General features: G+C 40.6%; 2 protein-coding genes across 10 annotated transcripts in view; one reads left to right on the top strand and one right to left on the bottom strand.

The window, feature by feature from the left end:
* abi2a (abl-interactor 2a) overlaps positions 1-3,911 on the top strand; it is a 39,351-nt gene extending 35,440 nt beyond the window's left edge. For all 7 annotated transcript variants that reach the window (XM_072685676.1, XM_072685675.1, XM_072685679.1 and 4 more), the window contains one exon: positions 885-3,911. In XM_072685676.1, the coding sequence (XP_072541777.1) occupies positions 885-1,060 (176 nt within the window). In that variant the 3' untranslated portion in view covers positions 1,061-3,911. The remainder of the gene's footprint in view (positions 1-884) is intronic.
* Positions 3,912-11,434: 7,523 nt separating this feature from the next.
* The window catches only part of raph1a (Ras association (RalGDS/AF-6) and pleckstrin homology domains 1a), an 89,051-nt gene continuing 76,603 nt past the window's right edge, over positions 11,435-23,882 (bottom strand). For all 3 annotated transcript variants that reach the window (XM_072685671.1, XM_072685673.1, XM_072685672.1), the window contains 8 exons: positions 22,941-23,062; positions 21,207-21,272; positions 20,874-21,017; positions 19,836-19,946; positions 18,565-18,663; positions 18,344-18,464; positions 17,894-18,033; positions 11,435-15,233 (listed from right to left, as the gene is read on the bottom strand). In XM_072685671.1, the coding sequence (XP_072541772.1) occupies positions 13,086-15,233; positions 17,894-18,033; positions 18,344-18,464; positions 18,565-18,663; positions 19,836-19,946; positions 20,874-21,017; positions 21,207-21,272; positions 22,941-23,062 (2,951 nt within the window). In that variant the 3' untranslated portion in view covers positions 11,435-13,085. The remainder of the gene's footprint in view (positions 15,234-17,893; positions 18,034-18,343; positions 18,465-18,564; positions 18,664-19,835; positions 19,947-20,873; positions 21,018-21,206; positions 21,273-22,940; positions 23,063-23,882) is intronic.

Raw genomic sequence — 23,882 nt, 5'->3', positions numbered from 1 at the left:
TGAAAATTAAAGAAGAAAAATCACAAAATACTTAAGAAGATCTTTGAAGAATATCAGTTTAACTTTTTTTTCAAGCACATCTTCTTTCTTAAGAGACTTCTTTTTTTATTTTTTTTTTATCCGGCCCCTGGTCGCAAATCCCTCCCAGTCACATGGCCGCCCCACAATTTGAAAATACAAGATTTCATGACAAATGGACTAATAGAAATGGACAGAATTAAGGTTTTTATATATTAGCACATAAACTAAACTGAATAAGAGGCACACTTTTTGGCGGCGGGGTAGAAAAAGACCTTCCAAATACTTGTGTTTTAAATTCCACTCTTGCCAGGATGCAATACACTCCACATTTAATCCATCGAACTGTTTCTGAAAATGTTTTTATTCGCTTTAAAACGCTACATTACACATTACATTACATCCGCTGTTAAGTTTTATCAGGTTATTATTTGTGTATTATTGTGTATTTCTCTACTGATATTTTTTAAAAGATTACCAAGTGTTGCTATATTATTATATTTACTCTCTAATACACCTCTGTATTTACTTTTGAAAGGTCTACAGTAAAAAAAAAGTTTTAATTTGCTAAATTTTCAGTTTATTTCTCTATAAATATGTTTTTTAAAGGCTGTTAAATTTGTTAGCTTAATCCTCTATACATGTTTTTAAAAGCTGCGTTAAATGTTTCATTTCAATTTTAGTTAAATGTTTGTTTTTATTAGTTTGTTCTTGTATATATGTCTATAGTAATTGTAATGGTATATATGTTTTTCATGTTTAATTTGTCTAATCTTCTATACTAAAAAGCTTCCCTGTAGATAATGTGAATGTGTATGTGTGTAAAGAAAATGTGTGTATCTAATTCCTTTTTCCTGGGTTGGTAGTGGTGGCAATCTACGACTACACGCAAGACAAAGAGGATGAACTGACGTTTCAAGAGGGAGCCATCATCTACGTTATCAAGAAGAATGATGACGGCTGGTACGAGGGTGTGATGAATGGCACGACAGGACTCTTCCCCGGCAACTACGTGGAGTCCATCATGCATTACACGGAGTGAGACATGAGCCCACACTACCCAGCGCTCTGCTAGCATGCATGAGTCCACACACAGATATCCAAGATATCCGACGGGAGACAGGGACGATCTCAGTTTGTGAAAAGTGGGAAGAGGGCAGACTTCAGTGATCGAGAAATTGAACGATGACACTTTATGGACTGTGACAGCTTTTCACCACAGACTGGTGCAAGAGGAGGAAATACACTATTAGAGTACAGCGAAGTATATTAATAACAATAAATCTGTTTGATTACTTTATGGTGGATGAAGGATTCTGAGCACAACCACTACTTTCTTCTGTTTGACTAAAATATTAAAATATATGTAGTTTTGTGGTTGAGGATGAGATGTTCCATTTCCTTAAGACGAGGTGCTCACTGTGGTGAATCTCCCTCTTTATTTTGACATAACTTATATTTTTGACTTTAATCGTCATCAGCACAGCACAGAGTTTTTGGGCCTTGTACTGGGGTTGACCGGTTGACTGATGTCTTTGAAGGGGCAAATGGGCCATAAGTTTTATAGAGAAGGCAGCTGATAAAGGGAGAACACTACTTCGACACTACTACATGCGAGGAAGGTCTACACAACATAATACATATCCTTGCTGTCACACAAAGAAAAATGTTTCTCCATATTTCTGCTTTTGACTTTTTGACCTAATTTAAATCTGGTTGATTTTTTTTTTCATTACATTGACCTTGTCAAACATTCAAAAATTTTAATTGTCAAAGTGTTGTGTTAAATGGACCTATAAAAATGCTCCAGAATGACTGATAGGATCTTTTTACACTGACAAAATGTAAAGTTAACAAGGTTTTCCATGTTCCTGTGAAGTTGTCATTTTGGAGATAAATGTTTGTGTGACAGCAACATTATATTAAATACTTGTTTGTGGAAGTCCCTGAAAAATTTTATTGGTTTTAATCTTTAATTCTGTGCGTTTCCTCTAATAGTAATCTCTACTTTTACATGTATTCAGCAGGTGCCGGTTATCCGACTGGATTTTGGCATGGAATAACACTTAAGCTGGCCTTTTGAAGTAGCCAGATTTAGGCTTCAATCTAATCCAGAACTACAATCCATATTGGGTAGCTTTTGATGCAGTGGCCCCAGTGGTTATAGTCCTTGAGTAACAACTTCCTACATACATGATTATCACAACACTTTTATTTTATTTTATTTTTTTTTTTTGGTGTTTTCCACATCTGTAAAATTCACAAAAACATAAAGAAGTATTCATTTAATGTAAGGAAAAAATATTAAAGGGCCAGTAGTTCACAGGACAAAATAAATGAAGTGGAAAAGAACAGGAAGCCGCATGTCCAGCGTGTGAATACATTTAAAGCAGTCTAAATGTTTCTACAATTTTTACGTTAACAGGTATTTCACTTTTTGAGCAGCCTTGCTGCTTTGAATTATGAACTTGGTATATTTTGCTGCTGAGATGTATCAGGATAGCCTGGCTCTTGAAACACTAACATCAGCCATCGGTCAGCCCCTGAACATGCAGTACTAAACAGTGTCCTCATCAACTTTGCTTGGTGTATTATTATTATTTTATTTTATTTTTTTAATGATCTATATTGTGTAGTGATGCTAACCAGCTGGCCAACTTGGTTTTTGATATGTTGTGTAGTGCTACATAAGTTGCATGCTCAATAAAACTCAAACTTCATGTCATTTTAATTTCATTCTTTTTCTCATCTTTACCATTCAGTTTACTGGCATTAGTGACTTATTGCCCTTTTCTCATCCACGGTTCATATCGGTGCCAGGACTTTTCAGAGTGAATATGCAGTGGGGTGCTAATGAAGTGTATTTAAGTATATTTTTGTGCCATATTGTAATGTTAAAATGCCTAGATAATGCCTGATATTTCTGCTCACCATTAATTCATACTCTGTGCTCTGTTCTCTAACATGGTTTGGCTTATGTTTAGAGTTCTGCTCCGCTTTACAGCTGGGGTGAGTAACATCCCCCTACACCATGATGATTAGTGTCTGGATCAATGGAATTAACATTGTGGTAGAAAAGGGAGGCTAATTCCAGGTTGGTTTAGCAATAAAACAGCAGCAATCATATTCCCTATTTGGATTTGCAATAATATCTGGTGAACTGAGAGGTTTAGAGATGCTATTTTGTATTTGCTTATTGAAATGCATTGAAAGCACAGTTTTGCAGGTAGTAAAATCAGCGAAGCAGGCAGACAGCACACAGAGTATGTTTATATTTGAGATAGGCTGGCCATTCTCCTAAGTCTGAAATCGCAACAGAGATGAATGATGAACTCATTCTTGGTTTAGTTTTGCAATCTGCAAAGGATTTCCACAGAGTATGCAGTTATACACAGACTGCAGGTATATATTATAAATATTATATTATATATATCTAAATAAAAATGTATATTTATATTTCCATATGTGAGAGAGTGCAACTGTGAAGGTGTGTGTGTGAAGTTTCCCTTTATTTCCTTACAAAGTGAACTGATTAAGCCAGTATTTGCATGTGACTGTACTGTGCATTCATTCATGAGGACGAGGCGTCTGGGTGACGGTGCTGCTCTAGGACCCTTCAGCCTACAATTAATTCATTCCTCTTATTCCTGTTCCTCACAACAGGGTTCTAAATCAGCTGTCTTATTCAGGCACTTTGCACATCTGCTCTCGTCTGCTTATAAACTAACATGTCAGAGTCTTGAGAGAAGTCCAGAGCAGTGCTTAACACAAGCCTCTCCAAAATGGGACCACTAACATTGCAGCTTAATGCTGGAAGGCATCTTCCAGGCCAAACAGGACACAGGAACAAACAGTTGGAGCAATTGTATGATAATAAAGCTGTTGGAAATGAATTTGTGTGGCTGTGTTTTTGTTTATTTGTAGGGGGAAGTAATGGATTTTATGGTCTATATGTTATTAGAACTATCTAAACTGACTAACTTCACTAGGAAGGAACTTTTCCTCCAGTGGCCATGAAAAAAGACTTAACAGTAGTTTAAATGGAAAAGCAGTAAAACTCATGGGCGTGTTTGAAATGCACACATTTCGTTATGAAGTGGTGAATGCAGATCACCCCTAATCTCCAGGGTTCTCCTTAAATGTTAACTGAACAAGCATTCATTGCCTGCGATACGCTCAACGCTCTTCTTCTTGGCTTATGTAACTTGGCAGAGCCTGCGCTCCAGATGGTCAGAGACAGTAAGTAAGATTGCTGGAGGGTTTCAGACTCTCAGGCCTGCAGGCTGTTGGCGTTTCAAACGAGGGAAGAGCCTTTAGTCCTCAGTTAATCAACGGAGTAACGCAAACACAGGGAGAAATCTAGTTGAACGTGTACTGAAATTATTCTGCAGGAACAGGTTTGTTGAAAAGTCATATTTTACAACTGCAGCAGAAGAATAGACCTTATACACTTATTAAACCTTTCCTCAGGAGGGATCATTCTCAAGTGTGGACTGCTTATAAAACAAAAAAGTATAAAGCCAGTCATATACAGAAGCCTTAAAAAAGCTAACATACACAACCCACATCTGAATCCACTACTAATCATTCTTAAAAAAACAAAAAAGAGGCACAGCTTCTGTCCTATAAATTCTGTTACTACCTGCAGTGTTCATGATGATCTAGCAACCCATCAACACCACCCAGTGTCCTCCCTTTAACCATGTCTTACCTTGTATTCGTATATCCACTATTCAGAGGGGGGTCTGGCTTTCTAACACAACGCAGGATGACCCTGGGGCCAGAGTCGAGAAAGCTTTCCTAAGACAGACATTAAGAAGTTCATAAGAATGTTCTTAAATGCGTTTCTCCAAACAATCTCAAGAAGTTCTTGAATATTCTCCTAAAAAATCTTAATTGTGATCTGAAGATCTGAATACACTCGTCCTTGTTGTTCTCCTCAGGCCAATTGAAACATAGACCTCTACGCTGTATTTTACAATTTATCATCAATGAAGCGAATGAACATTTTAGCTGTTCCAGTAGTCAGTGTGCAGTGGAGAGCTACAGCACTGTTAAATGTATAAGGTTTTTGGCTGAAAATTGTTCCTCAAAGCACCTAAAGAAGGTCTAATACTTTTATCAGAGTTGGAAAAACAGAATCAAACAAGAGCTAGAAGTAAATGTTCCCTTTGTAGAAACTACCAGCAGTTCAAGAACAATCTCCACTGTTAATCCAGATGATTTAGACATTAATTCTGTAATTCAGCTACGTAACCTGATCATTTTAGAAGCTTGTCTCTTAAACCCTTACATTCTAAGACCAGTGTGAGGCTACTGTAAGATTAAACAAATTGAAGAACATTTTTTTAGACAAAGAACAAAGACGTTTCAAAGAAAAATCTGTTTCAAAACTGTTGATCAGGCAGTAAGACACTAGTGAGAATTCTGCTCCTGAATTCCAGCTCCTGTTCTTCTCCTCTCCTCCTACATGATCATATTGTCACGGTCACACAAACACTGGATCTTTTTGGCCGTGTCAATCTTTAAGTTGTTCTTCATATCATGTTAGAATTTGCTGATTAATAGACCAACAGAAATGCCATAAAAACCTTTTAAAAACTGACTTCCATTAGATTTTTTTGTCGCCGTTGTTTAGGAGGTCCAGTGTTTTTGTGTAACGATGCTGACAGCAAGATCCGATCTCGCAAAATGCCATTTAAACTGAGAGCAGCAAGACTGTGTTTCAGTTTTATCCAAGTTCACAGCGTATGTGAAATCTCTGGCGTTGACTAGTGGCTTGAGTGTGTATGAATATTGTATGAATATTTTATTATATTTTAATCGGCACTGTCACGCAACAAAACCAACTTTTTTCAAACTTTACAGGAAAAATCTTTTGACCTTATAACTTTTAATGAAAATCTGATAAAAATTATTTTATTCCGCATCTCTTTGGAACATTTCTATTGGCCTATTTATCATTAAATTCTGAAAAATATAAAGAGTATTCACGTTTTCAAAAGTTTCAAAACTGTCGATAAGGGTTTTTGCTGGACAGCTACAGTGTATTTTTGTGAGGCAGCTGCGCACCTGAAATTCCAATGCACTGGATCAACTGATAATAAACTGAACAGAAACCCTACCCAGTGTCTCTGCCTGTCTATTATATCAGAAGTCCCTGCTGAGTGAATAATGCATTACACAACAACCTTCCACCTTAATTATGAAATGAGAAGATCAGGCCTCCCTACTGCAGTTACAGACTGTTTATCTGATCCACAACATCCTCAGGCGACTTACAAGCCTTCATCAACATTGTAAAGCATTCATTATGTGGTTAATTCCATGGTTGGGCAAGGCTCTGTTAGCCCGACTGCTTGCCTTTGGGACACAGTGTGTATTCAGCCCTGCAGTGAAGGACACACAAAATAGCTGCTCTTCTGGGACTGGATGAAGTTGTTGAGGTTTACTTATGTGTGGACTCAGACGGGAAGTTGAGATCAACCATGGTTATACTGGTGTTTTTCCAATGTTTGTGCCTCTCAGGTAGGTCAGGACCGTGTCAGTTTTGCGCTCTTCCCCAGGTGCAGTTTTAGAGGTTTTGGTTTTCTAGAATGGATTCACAAGGCTTCTTGTGTTTTGATTAACAACAATAAAACCACTACAAAGCCACACACACCAAAACACACTACACCTTACCCACAATGTTTGTGTAAGGCATTACTCCTGGAGTTACCACACTGCTGTTTATACAAGGCCCGAACAAAAACAAGCTCAATTAACAGATTTCTTTTAGAATGCAAATTCAGGCCGTCATCAAAACAAAATACAGGCTATAGTCTCCCACAAACAGCTGGTGGTATCTGCTCAGATCTGGTTAAAAGGTAAAAACACATTTCAGGTGGTTAATTATTCATAATTATATCAGTATACGTCTAGATATAGACGTCCCTCTATGTCGTAGTTTGGTTGAAAACTAAAAAAGTGATCAGGCTCGTTTTCAGGCTGGTCCAGCGAACCTGAGCTCATTATACTTCTACATTAAATTAGTCAACACATAACTGTCAAGATATGACGACTGAGTACCAATACTTTTTTTTGCAGTATAAAATTATAAGTTTTAACTAGTTCGGGTTGCAGTTGTATCCACCACCATCCAGGGGCATGTTTAGGGGGCTCAGGTGGGCTTGCTGTCCCACTTGTTGAGAGCAACTGAAATGGGGAAAGAGGAAAAACATTTATCGAACTTTGTTTAGCGATCAATTATATACTAAAAAGGACCCCCCCCCAAAAAAAAATAAAAAACAAATCCACTAACAACCTCTTGATGAACAAAGACATCAGAGATGGGAGTAATTAACCTAGCCTAGAGTATTTTTAAGACAACACTTGGAATTAGGATTGTAACAGCCAGATATCCGAATATTAATAATCTAATAAATTTAATTTTATAAGGTCAGGGTAAACAGAGGAGGAGAAAGTCCACTCTGTAGGAGCAGTTTAATCCAATAAAGACACCCCCGAATTACTGAAGCAGGCCTTACAAACCATCCCTGACCATAGCCCACCCACTGTGTGTCACCCCAAACATGCAACGTCTTTGCAAACTTGCGAGATTACAGATGAAATTGATCAATACAGCTGATAATGCTGAGAATTACAACTTGCTGGACGGACATTTAAAAAGCAGACTATGGTCCGTTTAGGGATAAATTCAAGCCCAGCTGGTGGCGCTTCATAAAGAAGGGACTGAGGGATAACCCGTGCCTCCTGTTGGCGATGTAGTCGCCCGTAGTCGCAGCATCTTTCAGCTTCGTTGCGAGCTCGTTAATGAGGACATGGGCGAGTGACCACCTCATTGGACGAAGGGATGGTATACGCCAATAATATGCCCCCACGAAGAAGACAGTCTAGAAGTTTTAACTAGGCCCAATATGAGACCTGGTGTTCTACAGGAGGCTGATGCCCTCTGGTGGTGATTTTGTTTTCTGCATGGGTGTAGTTTGGGCTGGATCAGATGTCTTGGGGTAGTGGATACATCAAATGAGCAGGACTGGGGTAAATCAAGTAAAAAAAAAAAAAAGTCAGGACAGTCTGTCTGAGACAGCTGTTATTTCAGGCTGAGACGGTTTGAGGTAAGACAACTTTTCTCTGCTATACTGAAGCATATTGGTTATATCTGACTGTCTGCCTTGCTCCATGTCTTTCTAGCATGTTCACCAGTGCTCCAGTTATGTCTGTGTTTCTGGTCAGTTCATTTCTCTGCTGGAGGTCTGCTGTGATCTGAGAGCAGTGAGATCCAGCTCTGAGCCCAGCAGTGAGGAGATGTACCTGCGGGAGGCACCGCAGGCCAGGCGGAGGGTACACACATCGGGGTTCATCATCTGTGAAAGTGCTCACAGCTGCTCCAGACTGCTGCTGTGATCAGCAGGAAATCTCTGAAATTAAAGCGAGAAATAGAAGCAGACCTCCCACCAAATTCAACAGGGCTTTATGAAGTTCAGTGATGGAGGGGCTTTAAAATTAAAGCAAGGGAAAAGATTCAGGGATTAAGGTTTTCTGAAATTTCTGTGATCGAAAATTCAGAAGTACTTCATTTGAAGACTGCCTACATGGGGACGCATGAATCACACATGCATAAGGTTTGAATAATGTATATGAAAATAGCTGAAGTATTTATGAACAGCTATCAGTATTCACAACATAACATTTTATTGGTAGAAGGGCACTTATACTAAAGTGGTGAGCATTTGTTCCATAATTTGTACCACAAGTAACAGAACTAATGAGACACGAATCTGGTTAAGACCACCCCATCTTCACTGTCAAGCAAAAACCGTGTATCTCCAAAAATGGCAGATTTACAGGAAAAGGAACAAAAAACCTCCCTTATTTTCAACAGAGGTCAATGTAAAAATACTTTATTCAATGTCAGTGCAGGGCTTTTTTATCGGTCCATTCATTATGAAATTTTGGCAGTAAAACAAAAACATGGAGATACGAGGTTTTTGCGTGACTGTGACAATATATCCATTCTGTGAAAGATTTTGATGCTCTCAGACTAGATCGATAACATCCATTCATATCAATTAATTAATTAAAACCTTTGATGTCATTTTGTGAATACTGACCTAAGCAGATAATAAACACCCAAACATGGCTGTTTAACCCTCTGAGGTCTAAAGGGCATTTAAGGGCAGATGGCAGACACACTAATCCAGCAGTTCTGCTGCTTTCATCTTCACTTCAAAAGTCTGGAGCTCGTTGGGATTTCTGTTTAAGTGATTTTGATTGGTGGCTTTTTTTGTTTACTTCTGTTCTTCTGTTTCCAACAGAGAGCAAGTATATTTACAATTACTGCAAACTACTGTATCTGTATTACTGTATCTGTTTTTTCACACGTGGGTGAGAGTAAACCATTAAAAACAAAACAAAGGTAAAGGTGCACGTATTTGTCACTGTACTATGTACGTGTCCTCCGCATTTAACCCATCTGTGGTAGTGAACACATTACCACAGTGGGCAGCGGTGGGCAGCCAACTCCAGCGCCAGGGGAGCAGAGAGGGTCTTGCTCAAGGGCCCAACAGTGGCAGCTTGCCAAGCCCGGGAATCAAACCCACAACCCTGTTATCGATAACCGCTGAGCCACCACTGCCCATTGCACATAACCTGTTGAACATAGTTAGCACTACCTGTTTTTATTGACACACCACAAGTGGGAAAGAGGACCGTTCAGAGCTCATCAACAAATCTGAGATTCCCACTCCTGAATCCCCAACATTTACTCCTAAATTTCCATCATAATAAGAAAGCAGCGTTAGAGATGACCAGAGGCAGAGTGTCCTCCGGTTAGTTTCACACAAAGCAATAGTCGGATGTGTCGCTTTACTACGTACAGTGAAATGTGTCCTCTGCTTTTATCCCACCCGTGATCGTAAACACACAAACACACTAGTGTACTATGGGCAGTGAGCACACATACCCGGAGCAGTGGGCAGCCACCTCCAGCATCTGGGGAGCAGTTGGGGGTTAGGTGCCTTGATGTGGATTGAGGGAGGAGACAGTCTTCATTTGCCCCACCCTCATTTCTTACCTGCCAGTAGGATTCGAACCAGCCTTCCAGTCTCAAGCCCACCTCTCTAACCATTAGGACACACAAATCCACCAGTTAGCTACGGCAAAAGGCAGATGACGAGTTTCTCAAGCCTTCTTCACAGCCTCGTAACTCAGGATGTGACGCCTGATGTCAGGTGCGATCTCGCTATCCGATGTAACCGAAATGGTCGACTCTACAGATCCAAGAAATGTTTGACCTGTGTTTCTGTGCTGTATTATCAAAGATAAAGACAAGAGTTAATAGAAACATTGAATTTGACGGCCAGGTGCATTCACACACTCCAGAGGGTTAAACTTAGCATCTATGCATGAAAATTGTGAAGCTTAAGAAACCATCAAATGTCTTATTGTTGCAACAGAATTTCATTAAACGTTTGATCAAAGTTATGGAATTCTTTTTCTACATTTGTTTTTTAGAGAAATAACTAATGCGAATATAAGAAATAATGAATGAAACTAAATGATTAATGAGAGAATGTACTGTAGAACTATTGGATGAAATAATTTGCAACTAATGTTCTCATATTTTTCCAAAGTAAAAAAAAAAAAGTTTAGTATTAAGTATATTAAGTAATTAATTCATTAAAGGTTTTCTTTTTTGCAAATAACCTCCAAGATACATTTTTAAAGGAAAAAGATTCCTCAAGGATCCTACAATTTTAACAGTGTAGTCTCAGCATCAGACCCTCAGCCCAAAGTGACACTCTGTGACATTAATCATTCGAGGGCTGTTGTGGAAGACTAGAGACAGTCAGACTTACTGAATATGTTACAATACATACAGTCACTGTCCCATAAAAACCTTGTATCTCCAAAATAGCAACTTTAGAGGAGAATACCCCTTTTGAACTTTCAATACAAGTTAAAATCTTTCAGATTCACATTATGTAAAAAAAATTAAAAAGGGCATAAATGGAGATACAAGTTTTTTTTGAGTGACAACAATGATATGCTATCACACACAGGGTTCAACCATATTTGAAGGTGAAATACACTATATAGAACAAACATACTGGGGCACCTGCTCATTCATTGTCTAGCAGGGCTTCTACTGCTTTTGTTGGAGTAACTGTCTCCACCACCTCACTTCACCTTATCCGCAACTCAAAGGTACTCAAGGATGGATGGATGGAGTCATTCCAGAGACCACAGTTCCACTGCTCCACAGCTTAATACTGGGGGGATTTATACCCCTCTGGACTACGCTTGCCGTTAGACATGGTGCTGAATGCATTTATTTGGGTATATAGTGCATATTCTGCAATATATATCACATTTAAACGACTCATCACATGGAAGAAATCAGCACTGGGACAGCTTTCTGCAGGAGGTACACATTTATATTGTTCAGTTTAAATGCAACAGACAATAACTTTCCCGTGTATTTTATCTAAAGTACTCCTGACTTTAACAACCATCATTAGCACTGTGCACTCACAGCTGTGACACCTCAGCTGCTTCCATACTCCGTTCCCAAAAAATACAGGTCAAGATCTTTGTCTCCCGTAAGCAGTTGGACAGTACTCAATGCTCTTGTAAGGTCATATGGTCAGATCTGAACTAAATAGGCACAAAAACATCTAGTTCCGTTCCAAAAGCTCTCAATGTGTGTAAGTCAAGATGTCAGAGATGGCAGCACAATTAGCGCAGAGTACAGGGTAACGCCGCTTCCCTCCCTCATTTCGAATGTACTTGAAACAAGAACCATGGCAGACAGGGGTCAATTCCCCACTCAGTTAAGCACATCATGCCATACCAATAAGAATCATTGGGCTCCTAACGCTACACTTGCCTGCTGTTAGTGTTCTGGATAAGAGCGGCTGCAAAATGCTGTAAATGAAAAGTCCACTGAGGTCAGTTCAGCTCATACGTGATAGATGTAGTCAATATAAAACATTGTGCATACGGTGCATACAACTTCAATATGAGTTCGTCCTTGCTATGGCAACAATACAAAAGATATGTGACCCAGATATGAGAAGCGTTTTAGCTTTTAGCATAAGGGAAACGCAAACCTACTACACAAACCTTTTTTTTTTTTTTTACACAGAAGTGAAAAGAGTTTCTTCCTGTGTGCCACAGAGCTAACAGAAGCTGTTAAAGTCAGGAACAGCTGCAGTATGTACAGATAGATAGCAATGTAACCAACATAAACAGACAGAAAACATCCAATCCCACACACAACAGGGCTAAAGAGCCCCTCACATGGTAAGTGGGTTCACTTTCTTGACATCTGGATGTCTTTGTGAAAAGTACAGGTCCTAATCAGAACAACAGAGAAGTTTTTTTTTTTTTTGCAATAATTATTTTTCATCCATAGAAGGTTTTCAACCATTTAAGCGCATTGTGGAAACAATTCCAATTACTTCATTCAGAACATATCCAACAAATCTGTGCCGTCCTCGAAATTATGGACTTCCATTTAATAGTGGGTAAGTGAGGCAATGTTACCAAGCCATTGCTTCTTTTCTTTTCTGAGAGTGGATCAACCTAACCACTCAGACAAAATGCACACATATACACATCTCTTCATGAACCCTGATTTCTAGTCACGTTTAACGCATACAGTCAAGGGTTTAAAAACTAAACTTTCAAATAAGAATATATTTCAGGTATTAAATAATTTCATATAAAAATGGTAAAAGCACCCTCCCCACCCCAAATTTCCAGATACATCTTTTATTATACATACATAATCCCCTTTCCTCACGATGGAGTCCATGCAGTACCTATTTATAGTAACGGCAGAGTCTCTTTTTCGTCGCTTTTGTATAACTGCTCACATGTAATTGCAAAGCGGCACAAACACGCAGAGAAAGCTTATACTGTATGTGATTTGGCTTGCTTTTTTTATACTGTGGTAATAACTGGGGTTAAAATGAGGAATAGTATTCTTCGCAGTCGCCTGTGAGAGTCTCAATGGAGAAAAGCAAACGGGCAGCACACAGCTTTTCGGCGCATGCCTTGATCTACCACTCCCTTGTCAGTTTGGTGTTTTGGTCCCGTTTTGGGGGTTGGGGTGGTGGCCCACGCCGTAATGTTGCATAGCCTGAGATGTTGGCGCCCGTGTAACCCCCCTTTTTCTGCTGGCCCAGCAGCAGCTCTGGGGGAGGAGGCGGAAGAGCCATGTCGTCCATAGTGGCCACGGGCTCCAGCTTGGCGGAGATGCGGGAGGACGGGAGGGAGCCGTGCCTGGACATGGACTTCCTCTTTAAAGTCCTGTTGAGGTCCTCGAGGAAGTTGGGCTGGATGGAGAGGTTGCTCTTCGGTGAGGTGGGGGGCAGTTGAGAGTTGAACGGGGTGAGGGGGATCTGTTGGGGCGGGGGAGAAAGGGCAAGGGGCTCAGGAGGTCCGCTGCTGCGTCGCTGAATAGTGGGAGGAGGTGTCTTCCTCAAGGAGCTCTGTTTCCATGATGATGTGTTGGAGGACAGCTGTGGCTGGGGGTTTACCACAGCTACTTTTGGTGCCCCAGTGTGAATCTCCATGGGTGGAGGAGGTGGAGGCAGGAGTTCGGAGTCAGGAGGCGGAGGGGGGAAGTCGCACTCTGGAGGCGGAGAGGGAAAGTCTGAGTTGGGTTGTCCGGGTTTCCCTTGCAGAGAAAGTGGCAAGTTAGCCAAGTTGATCTTGCCTGGTTTTGTTGGCGCTCGGAAACTTGCAGAAGAATCCTTGGATGGCGAGCCTGTCGTAGAAGAAGGGGTAGAGAAGGAACTGGAGGAAGGCTGGCTGGGCTGAGCAAACATGTTCACCAGATCTTCCACCTTTTTTGACTCCTGGTACTCGATGGAGGAGTTAGACTTTATGCTCGAGTTTCTTTGCGGCGTTGGTGGAGGCCTTTTTCCAGCTGAACCAGTTGAAGAATTGGAAGAGGTGGAAGGCGATTTCTTGATTGGTGACCCCATCTTGGAAGGAGGAGGGCTTGTAGTAGTAGGTGGTGGTGGTGGAGGAAAGTCCAGGCTACTCTCAGGAGGAGGAGGGGGGAATTCGGGAGACTGGGGCTGAACCTGCCCACTTGGCTGCCATTTGGGCTTGGCTTTAACCACAGGTGGAGATGCGGTGCCTTTAGAAGCATCCATAGTTCCAGGGAACTGGTTCATGATCTGTTTAACCATCGACGGGGTTGGGGAAATGGCAGTAGACAAAGGCGGAGCTTTTGAGGGAAAGCTGTGCTGTTTGGGCAAGGTGGGTGGAGGTTGGTTGGGGCTATGCCCACCGGAGAAACTCTGTTGCTTCTTCATAGAGGTGGATGGGGTTGGGGAAAGAGGAGGTGGTACAGGGGAGACAGGGGAGATGCCGTGTCCAGGTCCAGATGGTTTAGGAGCAGTCTGGGGTGGAAATCCTCCAGTAAACGACTTAGGTGGTGCAGGAGGAGGCCCTGACATTGGAGGAGGAGAGAAACACACTGGTGGTGGAGGAGGAGGCGCCTCCTCGTCCTGGTGGAGGGGAGAAAAGTCATAGCTCATGTTGGGAAACTTCTGAGCCAGGAATTGTTGGAGGCCATTAGTACTGAGGGGCGGAGGGTATTTAAACTGCTCTGGGGGTGGTGGAGGGGGCAAAATGCCGTTGCTCTGCATATGATCTGGGGGAGGCAGGTGCTCTTCTTCTGGGGGTGGTGGAGGGATAAACTGTGGCTGAGGACTTGGGGGTCCTAACTTCAACACTGCCATGGCAGAGCCTGGCATAGGCATGGATGGAGGGGGTGGTGGTGGTGGTGGAGGTGGGCTGTTGGCAGCTGCTGCTATATTGTTCATTGTGACTGGTTTTGCACACTGTGGGGGAGGAATGGGGGGCTGCTGTTGTTGCTGCTGTTGCACTGCCGCCACTAAGGGCGTCAGTTTGTAGTGATTAGGAGCCTGGGAGATGTTCTGCAGCCTGGCAATGGTGCTGTACTTTGTGAACATGGTGGGAGTGGAGTGGTAGGTAGGATTGGGCAGCGGAGGAGGAGGCGGAGGCGGAGGTGGAGGTGATGGTGGAGAAGGAGAGGACTGCGGTGACACACAGGGGTAGCTACCATGGGATAGGGTAGCTTGAGGAATCAGGGGCATTTGGGGCAAATGGGAAAGCTGTAGAGGGTAGGAAGCTCTAGAAGGCTGTGTTGGTGGAGATGGATCCATTCTCATCTGTGTAAGAGAGGAAGAACAGAGACAGTCAACGGAGGCTTAAAAGCAAGTCCTACAACCACATTATCCAATAGTGCCAGGCTTCGAACATGCATGAAAATTAGAAAAGGTTCAGCGGAAAGGAGACGTGAAACAAGTTTACATGAGTGAAAAACAGACAGACACTCAGCAAAAATGATAAGAAGACAGGAACAAATGAAGTGAGGGGAAGAAGGAGATAATGGCAGCTGTCCTATAAATCAGGGCCCATATTTATTAAGCATCTCAGAGTAAGAAAATAAGTCTAAGAAGATATAAAAGGCATCAGCCGACCCTAGATATGCATTCTTATTCTGAGAATTTTGTTAAACATGGGCCAAAGATTGTTATGCTGAGATCAGCTGGACTGGACCTGCACACAAAACAGTCACCTCTTCACACGACCTGGCACTGCAAACATTCGGAAAGTTGATCATTTTAGTGGGGTCTACCTCTCTGAAATGCAATCCCATTCTCTCAAACATACATCATACCTTGTTAATACACCATAATGCACTCAAGCTACACTGAGTTAATCCAACTAAGGTGCACCCGAGCTCTGTGGGAATCCGTTAAAAGCTAACAGAAGCCACTAGACTGCATTCACCAAAAGGTACGAGGAGTTGAACTACTGTAGAGAACTAATGGAGTGGTTAGTCGCCTCTAAGTCAGGCGAGGATTAGAGAAAACCAGTGTTACAGTATGAGGCTTTTCACACCCCTAACCTCAATCCCCACCAGTGCATAAGGGCATGGCCTTGTGAGACTTGACTTTTGCACCCTAAGAGAGAGGAGGAGAAGAGAGAAATCAGCAGTCCTCCAGAGTGCACTTGCCCATCTGTCCATTCGCCTCTGAGGTCATAGAATATCATGCCAGGTCATAACTCTGACAGGCAGGTCTGCCAATGTCCTAAGAGATATAGTCTGTCAGCTAAGTGGACAAAATTAGTTGCACACTCTTGGAAATAAAGGCACTACAAAGGGTTTTTGATCCATGGCAAAGAGTAAGAACCACTTTTGTTGCTACAAAGAACCATGGGCCTCATTCACCAACCATTCTTAACCATTCTCAATACCCCCAACACAATTGTCAAGATTCTGACACTGACCAATATTTTTATATATTATATATATATATATTATATATATTATATATTATATAATATATTATTTATGATTTGCTGAATTTAGGAGGACAATAAGATCCATCATCATAAGAGCATAACTGCTGACTATTCTGTGTTTCAAAAATACATCATGAATCTGTAGGCATGAGGATTTATTTAACTAACTGAACTAATAATACTGGTGAATGAGGCCCCATGTTTGTAAAAGGGATGTGTGAGTGTGAGAAGATGTTTTTAAAAGCTTAAAGAAGCTTCATTTGATGGAAAGGTTCTACCAATGTAAAGATATGTTACACTTTTCTATTAGAAGAAGGTTCTTAAAGAAAACAAAAGTGGTTCCTCTATGACGGCTCTTAAAGAACCTTTCAAGGCATCTTTATTTTTAAGGGTGCATCCATCATTTTGTTTCTGATACCTGCTAATGTTTTCCCTTGCCTTAATAACATGACACCAGTCAAATGAGATTCCTGTCCATTTTATCCCACTTTTCCAAACTCACTTTGTCATTTTAGCTACAGTTTGTGCTGCTTCAGATTGAGAATTCAAATTGAGGTCTGATGATTTTGCTGGTAAGCCCCATTATTCCAGTGTTTCGTGACATTTGCTAAACCAGTCATACACAGGCACCCTTCAGTTGGAATTCCTGGAATCTGGGAGTGTCAGTGTTGTGTTCTGCTTGGACATGAAGCACAAAATTATTGGATGTGTGTGCTAAAATGAACAGGATGAAGAAAAGATGATGAATCAGATACTGTCTTTGATTTCTTATCAAACAACACATTGTGAATATTGCTGCTGTCCAAGAAAAACATGTATCTCCATTTTTGTCAATTTTTAGTCATCTCCACTGTTTAAACCATGTAGCTGCTATATACACTTGGTTGATAATTCTGTCTGGATGAATAGACCAATAGAAATGCTCTAGGTTACTTTACATGACTAAATTTACATTCTTGCCTTCTCCTGTAAAGTCACCATTTTGGAGATACACGCTTTTCATTGAACAGCGCTGATATGGATATAGTTATCATTTATGCTAATTTATTCTACTAACATATGAACAGTCATTGGTTGATCATAAAATTTGGATATTGTCCTATAAATGATTTTAAATATTTACTGTCCTGCATCACCAAAACCACAATCCTTCCAAAGATCAGACCATGAAGTCTTGATTCAGCCTTTAGGAAGTCTTTAAAAGACATCCTAAACCAAAGAGAACTAAACAGGAATTAACGTCTGCAGCATCAGAATGGTGAATCTCCAGAATAAGGTTTTTAATCAGTGCTCTGGGTATCAACCACTTGAGTATTACTTAATGCCTGCATACAGTTTTACCATAGTACTGCATTACAGCATTGCCTGACTTGTCCTATCACAAAGGAAAAAGAGTAAAGATCATTAGAGAAAATAATGAGGATATGATGATATCATGAAACGAAGTCTACAGAAAGGACAGCTACAGAATGAGAGATGAGATGTAGAGCAGAAAAAAGGGTAATGTGTGTTAGGGCACCTTGCCGTCCTCAGCTTGGTTGCCTCTCTTCCAGGCCTCTGAAAAGATGGAGCTGACCACACTCTGAGAGCGCACATGGCCAGAGGAAGTAGTCTCTGACACACCGCTGTCTGATTGGCTGGAGTGGTTGGACTGAGATTCTGCAGAGTGAGAGAGATGGAGCTCAAATTACCCCAGGCCACAGACGGACTGTATGATAAGGTAAGCACACCTCACTACACCAATTAGAGTCCTTGAGGAAGACTCCTAGTGCTACAATTGTCTACCTGTGTGACATGATCCAAAAGTTAGAATACTGTCCTGATAGCTGTGTTAACATGGGACATTTTTCATTTTGCTAGTGAATTTGAATTTTTTCACAACCCCCCAAAATGTGGTATTATTATAATAATTATAGTAATAACTTATAAGTTACTATAAAATAGTAATAAGTTCTATGTGGACTCTTACCTGGCAGGCTGGAGGAGCTAGAGCCAGACTTGATGCTGGAGCTGGACAAAGATGACCAGTCATGGGCAGCTTCAGTTCGCTTCATAGCCTCCTGGTAGTTCAAATACAGCTGCTTCCCATACTACACAAACACACACCCACACACACATATTATACTTTAACAAGAATACCTCACCAAATGCTTGCTGGACAGCATCCTTCATCCATTTAGGAGTGGTTACCTTGGCAATGCGGATTCCATTCACCCACTGATGTAGAGTTCTGACATCATCACAGCACAGGTACTTGATGTACTGAGATTTCTTCTGGATCTGAGGGTGCTGCAACAGGAAATCAGATTACATGCTGTTAAGTACAGTAATGGAAATCATAAGCAATATTTAACAACCTTATTCACTTGTCATTCTGCGACATTCCTCTAGATGGCAGCACAAAACCACACTGTCTAATAAACAGCTTTATTCCTACCCAGATCTCTTGCCAACAGTGATAAAATGGACTAGCACAGAACACAGCATTTTCAGTAAACAGACTGCTGAAAATGTTACATTTTTATGTTATAGGAGGTAGAAATTTAGAAAAAGCAGAAAGGATGAGGCATACCGTTCACTCCACCCTGTAAAACCATGTAAATGTTTAAACTAAGGTTTAGTAGTTTTGGGTAGGTTTGTTTATTTGATATGGGCGGAATATAAATTTAAAATTATCAGACATCCTATTAAAACCTGTTTCTTAATGAACATATGTGAAGATGAGTGAGAGATTATTGAACGAAACAAATCCAACTGAAGAAATAATAAAATTAATATAATTCTTTGCAAAGTGTAATAAAAAAACACATTTTGTTTGTAAGGAAAAGGTAAAGGACTTCTCCACATTCTTTACTACTTAAAATGTCTTCAATAAAAATCAGGTGCAGCACATCAGCCGCAGATGATTAGAACATCATAAAAGGGGATTTTGGAGGAGCCGGTCTTATTTACACCTCAGACATGTAGTTTGCTCTTGATTGCTAAAGTGAGTAATTTCACTATGGTGAGATCCAAAGAGATCCTTGGGGCCTTCATAAAGAAGGTTGTAGATGAAGATGAGACTAGGAAGAGAGCTTAAAAAAAGGCCCAGAAAAAATTTAAATCAGCAATTCCACAATCTGTGAACTAACCTGAGTGGGAAAGAACCTTACAGGAAGTTTCTAACTGAAGTTATTGCAACCAAAGGGAAACATACCAGCAATTAGGATGTTTTTTATTTGTTAAATGAATAATAAAGTCAAATGATCAAATAAATTGTTTTTGCAAATCCCATGAAATTACATTACCTTTATCTATGGCATCTGCCATAAAAGTGGCCAGTAGAAATACAGGTTCACAATGAAATAACCCAGACACTTCAAATATGGTCCAAAAAGTGACTGCTTATAATGCATCCCTCTGACACACCACTGTATAGGATGCACTCAGAGCAGTAAGTCTACAGTAAGACTTTTTTCTACCTTAAGGACCATGCAGTAGTCAGTTGGAGCCTTGTATTTGCTGCGGTAGTCCTGCCCCAGATACACATTTACATGATCCAACTGTAGAAAGCACACCAGGTCTCTTGAAGCCTAAAATGAGTAGAAAAACGGGAGGGGGGGCAGAAGGTAAATATAAAGATATCTAAACAAGGTTTTAAATAATGCTGAAGAATACAGAATTTTTAGAATTAGATTACAATTTAGCTGTGATGGACTAGACCAATAGGGGGGAGCTCTACATGACTAGACAGATATGCCCCTATATTTATATATCAGACTTGTATATATGCACAGGCTGTGTTCAAATCCATAATCAGGCCAATCAAATATGCTCTGTGGTCAGAGCTAACATGAAATGAGGCGAGTGTGTAGTGGCCTGTGCATCAGTAGGGCAGATGGGCAGCAGCTGTCTGGTCGAGAGTGAAGCCCTGGGCAGGGCCACACAACTGGCCCTATAGATCAATCTGTACTCACACACTTCCAAATCGCTGTAATTTTTTTAAGGCATTCAAATAATCCAATAAATGCAAATAATGTTGGTCAGACTAATGCAGGGCAATCCCTGACCACATCACATTAATCACAATCATTTGAGTTCTGGTATTTTACATTGTGCAGAAACAATACATGCATTAGTGAAAATGTGTGTAAGGGCATGGGCTTGCCTTATAGGGTATGTGTGTGTGGAATGTAAACAGCTTAGGGTCAGTTAATCAGACATCTTAACAGTGGGAATATGTTGTGTTGCTGTTGACTGACAGGGTTTGGGATTACAGAGGCAGATGAGCATCTTCACTGACTGAACTCTTTAGCTTTAATCTGCCACAACATGCTTTAGCCTATAGTCGTACTGTACTGCACTACTGCCCCACCCAAACATTAAATATTAACTACATGTCTTTCTAGAAATGTTGCTATAATAGATAGAAGTCAATGAATTCTATAGATGTCAAAGTATTTTATTATAAGTCATATTGGAGATATATATATATATACACACACACACAGTGAACGTACCTTGGGTTTGCCTTTTGGCACATAGTAAATCCCGGAGGCTCTTAAAAGGAAGTAACGCTTCTTCCAAGACTTCTTACCATCTTCTTTGAGCCAGAGCACTCCCTCCATCTCAGGCACACTGATGGAGCTTCCACAAAAACACTCCTGCAGACGGACAGAAAAACACACCAAAAATTACACATAATTTCACCTACAGCATCCACAGCACTGACTCAACGTTCCTCTGCTCTGATGTGACCTAAATAAGTCAACCTGTCTGCAGGACTCAAGTTTGACTGAGAGCATATGTGTGTGCACATCTCATAAAATAAATGAGTGCACAGAACCCCTCACCTCCAGTAGAGCTTCTTTATTCCTGTCTGTCATCTCGCATGTCTCCTTCCGCCCCAACAAATAGTTCTAGAAAAGTGGATGAGGATTGATAAAGTCAAACTAAAATAATAGCAAAACAACAGTTCACCTGCATCTGGCCATGTGCCTCAGCTAGACTCTAAATCCAGTACTCCCAGATTTTCTTTTAGCACATGATATCAAACAAAAATGACAACGTAAGCCTGAAACTTTAAAGAGCAGATTCTGTAATTTGGTGGCTAGACATGGCTGGGCAGTCCCATAAACACTCTCAGATCGGGTGGAAACATCAGCCAGACAGCACTCACCTCTCTGAACCTCATATCAGATCAATTATTCATTTACTCTCAATATTTACACCACACTGGCCTACTTACCCTGACACTTAAAGGCTACTACATCAGTTATATCCACTACACCATGAATGCCTTACTTGGTAAATAAATCATAACCCTCACCTAAGCTCTGAGTAATTGTGATGTATGGGTAGGCCCCAAATAAGAAGTAAAATGTGGTATTTGGGACATTTCTTTAAGGCTACAAATGCAGTAAAATGAATAAAATGCAGATACACTATATGTCTAAATGTTTGTGAACAACCCTTCAAATGAATGCATTCAGCTACTTTAAGTTGCACCATTGCTGACACAGACGTACAAATGCACACAAATAGCTTGTCAAGTCCCTGTAGAAAAATACTGCCAAAAGAATAGGACTCTCTGGAACAAATAAACATAAATCTATTGACATCATGTCTAATGCTAGCTGTGGGCTAGAGGGGTATAAAGCCCCTTCAGCATTGAGCTGTGAAACAGTGGAACTGTGTTCTCTGATGAGGTGGGTGGTGATCATCCAGCATCCTGACCTCACTAACGCTCTTGTAGCTGAATGCAATCAAATCCTCGCAAACAATGCACGTAAATCTGGTAGAAAGCCTTCCATGGACAGCAGTGAAAACTATTTTTCTTAATACCCCTGAATTTGGGGGAAAAGCATTGAATGAGCAGGTGTCTCAATACTTTTGTTCAGATAGTGTATTTTTGTGCAACAAAACAAATACTGGTCCAATCTAAACATCTGTCCAATCTAATTAAGCCGATATCATCATGCATCTCCGCTTCTCTATATTCATATCGACTCAAATATGAGTCAAGCAAAACTAGGAATTTGCAAGCATGGAAGCTTCTATCCACATCTATGGTTAATAATGTATTATTAGATCAATAAACTAATAAACTGTAGTTTATCATTCTTTCTCATCATCCAATTACATCACACTATCAAGTTCTGTCTATGCAATATCAATTTATGGTGCAAATAAACACCACAAAAAGAGCCAACATTTCCAAACCTGCAGAGCATTGCTAATTCTCATTATTGAGCAGAATGAAATGAAGATATTCTTTACTGGAGTGTCGTATTCCTGCATAGTTACATGGTGATTTCCTGCTTCAACACACCTGATTCATCTTTAGCTAACTGCCAGGTTTAGAGGGTGTGTTAGAACACTGAAAACGCTGAGTACTTGCTAACTTTTTTCCCATTATTGTTCTTGACACATCACTGTGGACAGGTTAATGATGATACTCTATAATTACATATACTCCAAACTCTAATTCGGATTGTCAAAAGGATAAATATTTTGCAGGCTAGGTGAACACATCCTGTATCTGTGCAGACACAGCAATGGCGTATCACGCTGAAGTCACATCTTACCTGTGGATTCTTGAACAGAGCATATTTCTCGATTCGTTCGATGAACATTAGTCTGTTGGTGCTGTCCCTGGTCCAGTTCAGCAGGTTCTCCACCAGGTTTTCATGGTCTTCAAAGATCCGCTCTGGAACGGCACAGAAAAATACAATGAGAATAGAAGATTCAGAATGAAGCAAATAGGAACAACTGAATGTAACGTACCAGTGAGCACATATTTGTGGGTCCATACAAACTAGAAGCATCATCTGTTAGTAAATCAGTGGTCCCCATACTAGTCTTCAAGTACTTGCAAAGCCAGAAGCATTACAATCTCTTATTTACCAATTCCCAACACATCGAAAGCAGGTACACCAATACATAACACTGAATTCACCAGGTCTACCTTTTCCTACTAACAGAATGCTATATGCTCTCTCAAACTGGAAAAGACTTAAATGCTCAAGGCCAAAAAGACATTTTGATGCTGACAAAGCCGATGTACTGCACAGTGTGTAGCAGAGCATGTCTGGGGCTGTGTGTTAGGCCAGTTAATGGGACACACTCTCACACTCAGGAGCTCCCACAGCCTGTTAGAGAAAGTGACAGTGACATTTATCTGAATTACAGTAAGCACTGCTGGCACTCAGTTCTTCTCTCAGGCTGCAACACAGGGCATCAAACTCAAATCAGTTCTCAGTCTCTTACACAACTCACTCTGCTACAATACCGCACACAAACACACACACACAGGCTCTCTCCTTTAGCGCCAGTTCAAACTCCCATCAACTGCATATATACTGAAATCCGAGAAAGACTGCGCCTGTGTGGTAATCGATTTTGATAACTTGCATAACAAAATATGACCCACTTCACCAGCTCTCTGAGGGGAGAGGTACTACTCACAAACAATTGTGTCTGAAGCCGAAAGATTAACTCATTTACTGGAAAACCAACAGTGAAATAAT

The sequence above is a fragment of the Salminus brasiliensis genome, chromosome 8, assembly GCF_030463535.1.
Source record: "Salminus brasiliensis chromosome 8, fSalBra1.hap2, whole genome shotgun sequence".
Lineage (NCBI taxonomy): Eukaryota > Metazoa > Chordata > Actinopteri > Characiformes > Bryconidae > Salminus > Salminus brasiliensis.
The sequence above is the reverse complement of the archived record's forward strand: the minus strand, read 5'-3'. Positions and strand labels throughout refer to the sequence as shown.